This window comes from Somniosus microcephalus, chromosome 6 (genome assembly GCF_052327205.1).
Source record: "Somniosus microcephalus isolate GS21.2 chromosome 6, FLI_Smic_1.0, whole genome shotgun sequence".
Classification (NCBI taxonomy): domain Eukaryota; kingdom Metazoa; phylum Chordata; class Chondrichthyes; order Squaliformes; family Somniosidae; genus Somniosus; species Somniosus microcephalus.
This window is the reverse complement of record NC_140992.1, coordinates 42867277-42879837: the sequence shown is the minus strand read 5'-3', so window position 1 is coordinate 42879837 and position 12561 is coordinate 42867277. Positions and strand designations below refer to the sequence as shown.

The following is a 12561-nucleotide window of genomic DNA, read 5'->3' as shown; positions in this document are numbered from 1 at the left end:
GAACTCACCCTCCAGGGAGCTGGCCCCTGAGCTACCCTTTCCCCCTGGCCTTGCTGTAGCCCACTCGTGCCTGGTGCCTCAACCTGTGCAGATCCCGCTACTACACTAGCCTCTAATGTATGTGTAGTGCCAGTATCTGAGCTGGTGTCTGTGAGTGACAGATGCAGTGCCACGGTGTCTTCTTCCTCCTCCTCTTCTCCCCCCTTGTTCTCAGTGGTGACCTCAGGGACAGGCTGCTCAGGTGCTTGCTGATTATCTGAAAGCAGAAAGGCACAAGAGTTGGGTTATGGTGAGGGGAGTGGGGCAGGAAGGCAGAAATGTATGCATACAGCATGAGTAGCTTGAAAGTGAGAAAAGATTGTGGGCTGAGGGGGAAGTGGAATGTGAGAAGAAGGATTAGGAATGAACATACGGTGGTTATCCCCAAAGGGGTCAACGTCGCCGGTGGCCATGGTGCCGACAACCTGGCGGCCAATGATCTCCAGCCGCTCATCTCCAGCTGGCTCAGCTCTTCAATCTGGGCTTGGTCCCCGCCTGTCTGCTCCTGCTCCCGTCGATTGTGAGCAACCTTAGCCTGCAAGAACAAGGGTAGAGTGTCAGTGACTGTGGTGCAATGTGTTTGGGTGATGTGCATGTCATAGTTGAATAGCTATCATTGTATGCAACGTGTGAGATGTGGGTGTGGGTGTTGATAGGTAGAAATTGTTGGTGGGTGAGTGCTGAGGGTATATTGCATTGAGCAGTGTGTGAAGCTTGTGGTACAGATGGTGGTATGTGGCATTTGCTGAAGAATTGACTTACCCTGACTACCCATGCAGCACGGTGGCATAGTGGTTAGCACTGTTGCCTCACAGCGCCAGGGACCCGGGTTCAAATCCGGCCTCGGTTGACTGTCTGTGTGGAGTTTGCACATTTTCCCCGTGTTTGCGTGGGTTTCCTCCGGGTGCTCCGGTTTCCTCCCACAGTCCAAAGATGTGCGGGTTAGGTTGATTGGCCATGATAAAAAAATTGGCCCTTAGTGTTAGGGGGGATTAAATACGTGGGGTTACGGGGTTACGGGGATAGGGCTTGGGTGGGATGGCTGTCGGTGTAGGGACCGGGTGCTAGGGTTTGGATGATCAGCCATGATCTTGTTGAATGGCGGAGCAGGCTCGAAGGGCCAAATGGCCTACTCCTGCTCCTATCTTCTATGTTTCTATGTTTCTATGTTCTATGTGAGGTTGTTAAACTTCTTCCTGCACTGGGTGTGGTCCTGGGGACCTCAGTGTTGCCCGTGAGCTGGTCCACTATCTCCCGCCCCTAGTGTAGCAGACTTGTGACGAGGGCCTTCTGCCAGTTGGTGGGTATAGGACTGCCTGCCTCCTCTCCAGCACGAACAACAGTGCCTGAAGAGCTTCATCGGAGAACCTACGGGCTCTCTCCCTCTGTCTTCAGTCTGTTATGGTTGCTACAGATGTCTCCTGACTGTTGTTTGCTTTGCTGTTGGGGCAGCTGCAGATCCAACAAGCCTGACAAAGAGGTTCTGCAGCGTCAATGAACCTCCCCTTTAAGTAGTGGAAAAAGCCGGTAGCAATCATGACTTGCAATTAGACTTTTGTTTTAATTCGCTTATGGGATCTGGGCATTGCTGGCAAGGCAGCATTTATTGCCCATCCCTAGCTGCTCTTGAGAAGGTGGTGGTGAGCCGCCTTCTTGAATTGCTGCTGTCCGTGTGGTGAAGGTACTCCCACAGTGCTGTTAGGTAGGGAGTTCCAGGATTTTGATACAGCGACGATGAATGATCAGCGATATACTTCTAAGTCAGGATGGTGTGTGACTTGGAGGGGAACTTGGAGGTGGTGGTGTTCCCATGCGCCTGCTGCCTTTGTCCTTCTAGGTGGAAGAGGTCGCGGGTTTGGGAGGTGCTGCCGAAGAAGCCTTGGTGAGTTGCTGCAGTGCATCTTGCAGATGGTACACACTGCAGCCTCAGTACGTCGGTGGTGGAGGGAGTGAATGTTTAAGGTGGTGGATTGGGGCTAATCAAACAGGCCGCTTTGTTCTGGATGGTGTCGAGCTTATTGAGTGTTGTTGCAGCAACACTTATCCAGGCAAGTGGAGAGTATTCCATCACACTTGTTCCATCCTTACTTGTGCCTTGTAGATGGTGGAAAGGCTTTAGGGAGTCAGGAGATGGGTCACTCGCCGCAGAATACCTCGCCTCAGACCAGCTCTTGTTGCCACAGTATTTGTGTGGCTGGTCCAATTAAGGTTCTGGTCAATGGTGACCCCCAGAATGTTGATGGTGGGGGATTCGGCGGTGGTAATGCTGTTGAATGTCAAGGGGAGGTGGTTAGATTCTCGCTTGTTGGAGATAGTCATTGCCTGGCACTTCTGTGGCGCGAATGTTACCTGCCACTTGTCAGCCCAAGCCTGAACGTCGTCCAGGTCTTGTTGCAAGACTGCAAGACTGCCCTCAATATTGGTCCAGCTTTTCAGTGTAATGCCAGTGAGCTTTAGTTTTTAGAATAGAATCATGACTACAATAATTTGAATGAGGAGTTCGCACGAATTTTGCGTGAATCCTCAATGATTTTCAGGTGGCTCAGCTTAACCTTTTTTAGTTTAAACACTGCCCATTTTTTGGCTATAACGAATTTCTAACGTCTTGAGACATTTCTGAGAGGTATGATATTACAACATGAACTTAAATGAATGCAAATCTTTCTGTTTGTCTTTCATATTTAATTATAAATTATAAACGGGAAGTTATTTATATTTATTTTCTACTACAGGGACTTCAAGAAAACTCTTCAGAGGCATTTTGCTGTCGTCTTTGCTAACACAGTGATGTTGGGCATGTGCTGGGTTATTGGATATTTCATGCTTATCGACAAAGCATACAGTGTATTCAGCACCATTTTTTGCATACTAAATTCGCTACAGGTAAGGGAAAGGAACAAATAATGGAAGAGTGTGGCCTGTGTTGTAAAAACTCATCTTCATAATAAGATGACTTAAAAGCTAAAAAATAAACACTCTAAAAACTCTTTCCCAACTGCAGCAGTCACTTGTCGAAGTTTCTTCAGACTTCAGGCTCAAAGTGCCTCGTTTATGCCAGTCTTGCTGGCAACAAGTACGCTTCATTTACTTCACTCTAAATTACCCCTGGTGCAATGTGAGCATACCTTCTGGGATTTTGGCACCTTAACACCATTGGCCCTCATTTAAGTATGTTTAAATTTGCTCTATGGGATTTGGTGGGTGGATAACAGGGAGGCCCAAACAAGCATCATAATCTGCAGTGCATTGATTTTGGGACAGAAACCCGGCAGAAAAGGCTCCCACTCCAATTTGAGGGCCTGAAAATGTCATGCTATTCCATCGCCAAGGATATGTCAAAGACAGCGAGTAAGTTTAGGGCCAATGCATCTTCTAGGTCCAATACTAACCTTGTTCTCAATAAGAAAACCTTAAATGGAAGGGACAGTAATCTGCTTCCATAATGTTCATGACTAAAGGGAACGGTAGCATAGTGGTAGTGTTACTGGACAAGTAATTCAGAGGCCTGGACTAATGATCTGGAAATCATAGCAGCTGGGGAATTTTAATTCAGTTAATTAACTAAATCTGGAATAAAAAGCTAGTGCTAGTAATGGTGACCATGAAACGACTGGATTGTCGTAAAAACTCATCTGGTTCACTAATGTCCTTTAGGAAAGGAAATCTGCTGTCCTTACCTGGTCTGGCCTATATGTGACTCCAGACCCACAGCAATGTGGTTGACCCTTAACTGCCCTAGCAAGCCACTCAAGGGCAATAAATGCTAGCCTTGCCAGTGATGTCCACATCCTGTGAATGAACAAAAAAAAATGCCAAATCTGTCATTGATTATACTTCACAATTGTAGCAAGTTTGAATTTGTCTTATATGGTACCTGGATTTGAACTTATATTATTAAAATAGTCATTTGCCATTGCATTGGAAGAGAATATGCAGTTACTTAATAATTTATTAATAATAAGAAACTGCTATCTTCCATTTGTACAATCCTAATATCTTGATATGGTTTGTATTTTTAGGGTGTTTTCATTTTCGCCCTGTGCATAATGAATGTGAAAGAATTTCAAAACAGGATGATCCAACCACTGAAAGCTTTCAAACGGGAAAAAAAGACTAACATTTTACTTGGCCGCATTATCATTATATAAAATTAACATGCAACAATTGTGTGAAAGTTATAAGTTTTGGATATTACAGTAAGGAGTGTGTTGCATATCTTGTTAAGGTTTCTCCTGCAATTATCCTCTCAGGATCCCTATGTTCTATCATCTTCCTTTAATTTTAATAGAAGGTAATTGAATCACCACAGCTTTAACACCAATGGTGTTCAATGTTGAGCTGTGTTAGAGTGAAAAAACAGCATAAAAAATAAGAACAAGAAGCAGTTCTGTGAAATCATATTTTTGGGGTTTATTTTGGTGATTCTTGGAGCCGAAACCAGAGCATCTTAGAGAGTAGAAAAGCTGCCCAATTTTGCAGCCAGCCTACTATAGGGTTGCCATCCTCCGGGATTGGCCTGGAGTCTCCAACAATTGAAGATTAATCTCCAGGACACTGCTGTGAGCAACCCAGGAGAAAAATCAGAGGGGCATTAAAAAAAATTGTGTTTTTTAAAATTTTCATTGAACATTTCTGTCTATTAGTCATAACAGTATTTTCAATTGGCATGGGGAGGTGGAGCCCAGTGAGGATGGACCTGTTAGACATCCAATGGCGGGGACGTGGGGGAGGGGTGGTTGGAGGCAGGAAGTCATGTGATGAAACCCCCAGGAATACATTCAACCAGAGTTGACAAGCCCAGCCCACTACTTAAGGAGAGTGCTTGGATGATTTTATACTTACGTCATCAAAGGACAGTCTAAATGCTGGAAATCAATCAGTGAAGACTGTAAGCTTAATAAAAACATAAGAACATAAGAAGTAGGAGCAGGAGTAGACCATACGGCCCCTCGGGCCTGCTCCGCCATTCAATAGGATCATGGCTGATCCGAACCTAGACTCACGTTCACTTCCCTGCCCACTCCCCGTAACCCCTAATTCCCTTATCAGCTAGGAAACTGTCTATCTCCGTTTTAAATTTATTTAATGTCGCAGCTTCCACAGCTTTCTGAGGTAGCAAATTCCATAGATTTACTACCCTCTGAGTGAAGAAGTTTCTCCTCATCTCAGTTTTGAAAGGGCAGCCCCTTATTCTAAGATTATGCCCCCTAGTTCTAGTCTCACCCATCAGTGGAAATATCCTCCCCGCATCCACCCGATCAAGCCCCCTCACAATCTTATATGTTTTGATAAGATCGCCTCTCATTCTTCTGAATTCCAATGAGTAGAGGCCCAACCTACTCAACCTTTCCTCATAAGTCTACCCCCTCATCTCTGGAATCAACCGAGTGAACCTTTTCTGAACAGCCTCGAGAGCAAGTATATCTTTTCTTAAATATGGAAACCAAAACTGTACGCAGTATTCCAGGTGTGGCCTCACCAGTACCCTGTATAACTGAAGCAATGCTTCCCTGCTTTTATACTCCATCCCCCTTGCAATAAAAGCCAAGATTCCATTGGCCTTCCTGATCACCTGCTGTACCTGCATGCTAACCTTCTGTGTTTCATGCACCAGGACCCCCATATCCCTTTGTACTGTAGCACTTTGCAGTTTCTCTCCATTTAGATAATAACTTGCTCTTTGATTTTTTCTGCCAAAGTGCATAACCTCACACTTTCCAACATTATATTCCATCTGCCAAATTTCTGCCCATTCACTTAGCCTGTCTATATCCTTTTGCAGGTTTTTTATGTCCTCCTCACTCACTGCTTTCCCTCCCATCTTTGTATCGTCGGCAAACTTGGATATGTTGCACTTGCTCCCCTCCTCCAAATCGTTAATATAGATTGTAAAGAGTTAAGGTCCCAGCACTGACCCCTGCGGAACACCACTAGTTACTGATTGCCAACCTGAGAATGAACCATTTATCCCAACTCTCTGTTTTCTGTTAGATAGCCAATCTTCCACCCATGCCAGTATATTACCCCCAATCCCGTGATTTTTTATCTTGTGCAGTAATCCTTTGTGTGGCACCTTGTCAAATGCCTTTTGGTAGTCCAAATACACCACATCCACTGGTTCCCCTTTATCCACCCTGTTTGTTACGTCCTCAAAGAATTCGAGCAAATTTGTCAAACATGACTTCCCCTTTATAAAACCATGCTGACTCTGTCCGATTAAATTATGCTTATCCAAATGTCCTGTTACTGCTTCCTTAATAATGGACTCCAACATTTTACCAACCACAGATGTTAGGCTAACTGGTCTATAGTTTCCAGCCTTTTGTCGACCTCCCTTTTTAAATAAGGGTGTTACATTAGCAGTTTTCCAATCTGCTGGGACCTTTCCTGAATCCAGGGAGTTTTGGAAAATTACCACCAATGCATCCGCAATCCCTACCGCTACTTCTCTCAAGAGCCTAGGATGTAAGCCATCAGGTCCAGGGGATTTATCCACCTTAAGTCCCATTATCTTACCGAGTACCATCTCCTTAGTGATTTTAATCGTGTTTAGCTCCTCCCCCACCCCCCTATAGCCCCCTGTTTGTCCAGTGTTGGGATATTTTTAGTGTCCTCTACTATAAAGACTGATACAAAATATTTGTTCAGCGTTTTTGCCATCTCCATGTTCCCCACTACTAATTTCCCGGTCTCATCCTCTAAGGGACCAACATTCACTTTAGCCACCCTTTTTCTTTTTATATAACTGTAGAAACTCTTGCTATCTGTTTTTATATTTTTTGCTAGTTTACTTTCATAATCTATCTTCCCTTTCTTAATTAATCTTTTAGTTATTTTTTGCTGGCTTTTAAATGCTTCCCAATCTTCTATCCTCCCACTAGATTTGGCTACTTTATATGCCCTTGTTTTCAGTTGGATACTATCCTTTATTACTTTACTTAGCCATGGATGGCTGTCTTTTCTTTTACGCCCCTTTTTCCTCTGTGGAATATATTTTTCTTGGAAGTTGTGAAATATCTCCTTGAATGTACACCACTGCTCATGTACCGTCATACACCTTAATCTATTTTCCCAGTCCACTTAGTCAACTCTACTCTCATACCTTCATAGTCTCCTTTATTTAAGCTTAGTATGCTGGTTTGAGATCCAACTCTCTCACCCTCCAACTGAATTTGGAATTCAACCATGTTATGGTCACTCATTCCAAGGGGCTCCTTTACTAGGACATTTTTTATTAATCCTGTCTCATTTTACAGGGCCAGATCTAAGATTGCCTGCCCCCTGGTTGGTTCAGTAACATACTGCTCAAGGAACCCGTCCCTAATGCACTCTATGAACTCTTCCTCAAGGCTGCCCTGCCCAATTGATTTGTCCAGTCAATATGAAAGTCAAAATCTCCCATGATTATAGCTGTTCCCTTATTACAAGCCCCAACTATTTCCTGATTTATACTCCGACCAATAGAGTTGCAACTGTTAGGAGGCCTATAGACTACGCCCACTAATGACTTTTTCCCCTTATTATTCCTTATCTCCACCCAAACTGTTTCACTATCCTGACCCTTTGACCCAATATCATTTCTCACTATTGTAGTGATTCCATCCCTATTAACATAGCCACCCCACCTCCCTTTCCTTCCTGTCTGTCCTTCCTAATAATCAAATACCCCTGATGTTTAGTTCCCAGTCATGGTCACCTTGCAGCCATGTTTCTGTAATGGCCACCAGATCATACCCATGTGTAGTTATTTGTACCGTCAACTCGTCTATTTTGTTACGAATGCTCCGTGCATTCAGATAAAGAACTTTTAAATATGTTTTGTGACAATTTATTCCTGCTTTTACCCCCTTTACTACTTTACCTTTATCTTTATATATTCTGTCCTTTCCTGACACGCTCTGGTTTTTAATTCCCCCACTGCTACCTTGCTCTATTGCCTTCTCCGCTGACATTTTTATTTTTCGCTCTCTTGAAACCTCCCCCCCACTAATTAGTTTAAAGCCCTCTCTACAGCCCTAGTTATTCGATTTGCCAGGATTCTAGTCCCAGCACTGGCCAAGTGAAGTCTGTCCCAACGGAACAGTTCTCTCCTGTCCCAATACTGGTGCCAGTGTCCCAAGAAGCAAAACCCATTTCTCCCACACCAGTCTTTGAGCCACGCATTTAACTCTCTGATTTTATTTACCCTAGCCAAATTTGCTCGTGGCTCAGGTAGTAATTCAGAGATTATTACCCTTGTGGTTCTGCTTTTTAATTTGGCCCCTAGCTGCTCATACTCCCTCAGCAGAACCTCTTTCCTTGTCCTATCTATGTTGTTGGTACCAACATGGACCACGACAACTGGATCCTCCCCCTCCCACTCCAAGTTTCTCTCCAGCCCAGAGGAGATGTCCTTAACCCTGGCACCGGGCAGGCAACACAACCTTCGGGACTCTCGCTCTCGGCTGCAAAGAACCCTATCTATCCCCCTAATGATACTATCCCCTACCACTACAACATTTCTTTTTACTCCCCCCACTTGAATGGCCCCTCATTCCACGGTGCTGTGGCCAGGTTGCTCATCCTCCCTGCAGTCCCCGTTCCCATCCTCACAGGGAGTAAGAGCCTGGTATGTAAGTAATCTTGGTAAGTCCATACGATAAGCCTATAAATTTGAACATATCTCTGATAACAAGTGAAATGTGATTACTTCTGAGATTTTGTAATACAATTCAACTTTGCACTCATGAACATTTAGATTTTGTGGATTAATATTATGAATAAGTTTGTTTTTACTGTAGCCATCAATACCTAATTATCAATACATTGTATTATCAAATTTGTTGTTAAATAAAGTAGTGTTTGTAATGCACCTCTGTTTGACTCGGTCTTTCCTGTATCTGGCAAGTTAAGGTTATATTGTGCTTTACTCACTGTAGTACTTTAATCCTGCTATGCAAAGAGCTGACTTTGTTAACAATCAATAATTTTCAGACTGACTTATGTAGGACTGTTTGAATCCAGCTAATTCAGCTAAAAGGGAAATCCCAATCCAGTTTTTCCATGTATGTATGTTGGTGAAAGGGTGAGTAGAAGACTTGCCTGATACCCTTCAACTAATATAGCTACTTATTGGAATTTTCCAATGCAGTGTTGCCATCAGAATATGGAGGTGAAATACATTCTCTGATTTTAGCCTTTCCTGTTCATATGGCTCATTAATTGCTACATGACTGATGCCCCATTCTGCAGTTTGGAAAGAGCCCAAGACAAAACAATTCAAAGCTGTTAACTGCCACAGACAATGCACGGCCATCTGGGAGAGTGGGATGCAAGGTGTTGTTATAAGAGGCTGCACAAGTCTGCGATACTCGCACGGGAGACTTCTAGCCTCCTGATGCACTGCTTCTTGGAAAAATGGAGAGAACTGACTTTGGGCCTATGACATTATGGGCAGCATAAGGATCTCAGAGCCCCAACTGCAGCTTCTTGAGGTTCTCTGACCTGCTGCTGAATGTGTGACTGCTTGAGGAAAGAGAAAAGGTACCACGGGGGAAAAATTCAGTTGTTTGCGCCTCCCATTAGCGCCTTAAGAGGGCGCTAATGGGGCGCAAAGCAACTAGCGCCCGGGCGCGGCGATGTTTGCGCCACTCGCAAAATTAACTAGACATTTTGCAGCGGTGCTAAACACAACCGCCACGATCTCCTGCGCCGGCAGATCGTGACGTCAGTCGAGTGCGCAACGCCCCGGTAGCGCCACGGACCGGACATTGAGTGGCGCCCCATGCCTTACCGCCTGCCGCTAGCAACGACAGGTTGAGGGGAGCGTTTTGCAGTCAGAAAGGGACTGGGGGAGCGCTATTTAAAGGTGACCGCTTCCTGCCTTTTTTTGTTGGTGACATTTTTGCACCATGCACTCAGAGAGAGAGAGAGAGAGAGGGAGAGAGACTTCTGGAGAGGTTCAATGCTGTGTGAAGGAGCTTTGGGTACTGAGCAGTACTTTGCAGGTTCATTTTGACTTGCTGTTCCTTGCTTTGCCAGCACTCTGAGGTAACACCTCGCTCCTTGGCCTTTGCGCCTTAAGACAGGTGTGAAGCGCCTGATTTTGCGCTCCAATCACCTCCAGGGGCGATAAAAGCCAAGTTTGCCGTCGGAGGCGATAATTAGCGCCAGGTGTTAAACTTTGTGCACGGCCGATAATGGCGCCCCAAATGGGGCGATACTGAATTTTTCCCCCTAAGAATCATAGGCCTAGAAATTCAGTTGGTAGCGCCAGCCGCTAGCGCCTTAAGAGGGCAATAAGTGGGGCGCGAAGCGGCTAGCGCCCGGGCGTGGCGCGATCTGCGCCTCTCGCGAACTTGAGTGGACATTTAGCGGTGGCGCAACCGCAACGCCCGTTCAGCTGCGCGCGCAGATCCTGATGTCATTTCATGGTGCAACGCCCTTGGTGCGCCCCGAACCGGAACTTCAGTGGCACCCCCCTTCTTTCCGCCTGGCGCTCCCAGCGACTGGTTGAGTGGAACGGTTCCCAGTCGCTGTGGGGCTGGGGGGGTGCTATTTAAAGGGGGCTCTTCCTGCCTTCTTAGTGGTAGCCATTTTGGACCACTCCTTCTGTGTGTAAGAGAGAGAGATTTGCAGAGAGACAAAGGGAGAGAGCTTTCTGCTTTGACTCAGCGCTCGCACAGGTACTTCTGGCTTCAGCCCAGAGCTTTGCAGTTGGATTGATTTCTCAGTGCCATAGCCTTGAGTGGCCACATATAACGGGGGCTGCAATGGGTGGAAACGTTGGGTTTCTCCATTGCATTGAGAGGGCTCAGAGACGCCAACAGGCGTCGGCACAGGAGGCCTTACCCTCCCAGGGTATACTGCCAGCAGTTCTCCTACCTCAACATGTCTGAGGAGCAGTGCATTCGGAGGCTTCGATTCAGAAGGGAGGTGGTCACTGCGATCTGCCACCTGCTTCATAGAGATCTGCAGCCTCAGCTGAGGAGCAGGACGTCTCTGTCGGTGGCAGTGAAGGTGACAGTGGCTCTCAACTTCTATGCCACCAGCTCCTTCCAATCCGCTACTGGGGACATTGCCAATGTCTCCCACTTCGCGGTGCATTGCTGCATCCGCCAAGTCACGAATGCCCTCTTCGTAAGGAGACGTCAGTACATTTCCTACCCCATGACCCTGGACAAGCAGCAGGAGCGCGCAATGGGATTTGCAAGAATAGCGGGCTTCCCCATGGTCCAGGGCGCCATTGACTGCATGCATGTGGCTTTGCGGGCGCCTCTAGAGAATGCCGAGGATTACTGCAACCGGAAGGGGTTCCATTCGTTGAACGTGCAGTTGGTGTGTGACCACAGGCAGCTGATACTAGCTGTCAATGACCACTTTCCAGGCAGCAGCCACGACGCCTTCATCCTGCGCCAGACTTCTGTGGCAGACCTTTTCGAAGCCCCGGCTCACCCAGGAGGCTGGCTTCTCGGGGATAAGGGCTATCCTTTGCGCACCTGGCTGATGACCCCGCTTCGTGCGCCCAGCACCCCTGCTGAAGAGCGATACAATGACAGCCATCAAGCGACCAGGAACATCATTGAGCACACAATTAGCGTGCTAAAGCAACGGTTCCGCTGTCTGGACCATTCCGGGGGAGCCCTTCAGTACTCGCCTGAGCAAGTCTCCCATTTCGTTGTAGTGTGCTGCATGCTGCACAACCTGGCTATCCTCAGGACTCAGCCACTGCCAGCAGACATTGGAGGACCACCAGAGGAGGAGGAGGAGGAGGAGGAGGAAGAGGAGCACCAAGACTGGAGGGAGGCACAAAGTGCAAGGGCCGTCCGTCAGCGGCTTATTGCAAGTCGGTTCTAGGCCCCCTCTCAGGGAATGGCTTGTGCCATTGAAAGAACATGAATGGACCCGCTCCGCAAACCCTGAGCCGGTCAAGGCAACAAATAGTTCAAAGTGCAAACATGCACAATCTGAATAAAGACAATTATTTATTTAACAAACTCTGTGCCCTTCCCGCATGACAAACAAATACAGAGAAACCCCCCAAAAAACAGTCAGACACATAACTGGCTCTCACAACCTGGAGACAATGAACAAAAGAGTTAAACAAAAATGACCATGATCCTCAGCCTTCACAAAAAAAAACATAGCATTTTGCCACACCTCCTACTTTTTGGCCTGCGAGGGTGATCTGCCTCGCTTGCGAGATTGGCCCCTTCCCACCCTGCAGCTCCTCCGCAATGGGACCCCAGTGGCTGCAGCAAGGCTGGGGGAAGGCTGCTGAGGGTCAGATAGTGAGTTGGCTGATGCCCTTGGGGGATGGCCTGGACCAGCTCTGGGCCTGGAGGACCTGGCTGCTGACTGCTCCAACTCTGCTTGGGTGGCAGCAGTCTGTCCTACGGGTGGTGGCAGCTGCAGTGGAGGAGTGACAGTGTTGGCAGCAGGAATGCTGCCAACCTGACAGAGCACAGGCACTCCCTGGTCGGACGAGACACTGGCACTCGCACGGGGCAGCACTGAACCATGCGCAGCAATCTGCTGAAGCAC

At 46.8% G+C, this 12561-nt stretch overlaps 1 protein-coding gene across 1 annotated transcript in view; it reads left to right on the top strand.

Moving 5' to 3' along the window:
- LOC147115647 (adhesion G protein-coupled receptor G7-like) overlaps positions 1-8890 on the top strand; it is a 125361-nt gene extending 116471 nt beyond the window's left edge. Inside the window, exons 16-17 of the mRNA XM_085990079.1 lie at positions 2772-2922; positions 4059-8890. Coding sequence (XP_085846205.1) covers positions 2772-2922; positions 4059-4187 — 280 coding nt within the window. The 3' untranslated portion in view covers positions 4188-8890. The remainder of the gene's footprint in view (positions 1-2771; positions 2923-4058) is intronic.
- The last annotated feature ends 3671 nt before the right edge of the window (positions 8891-12561 follow it).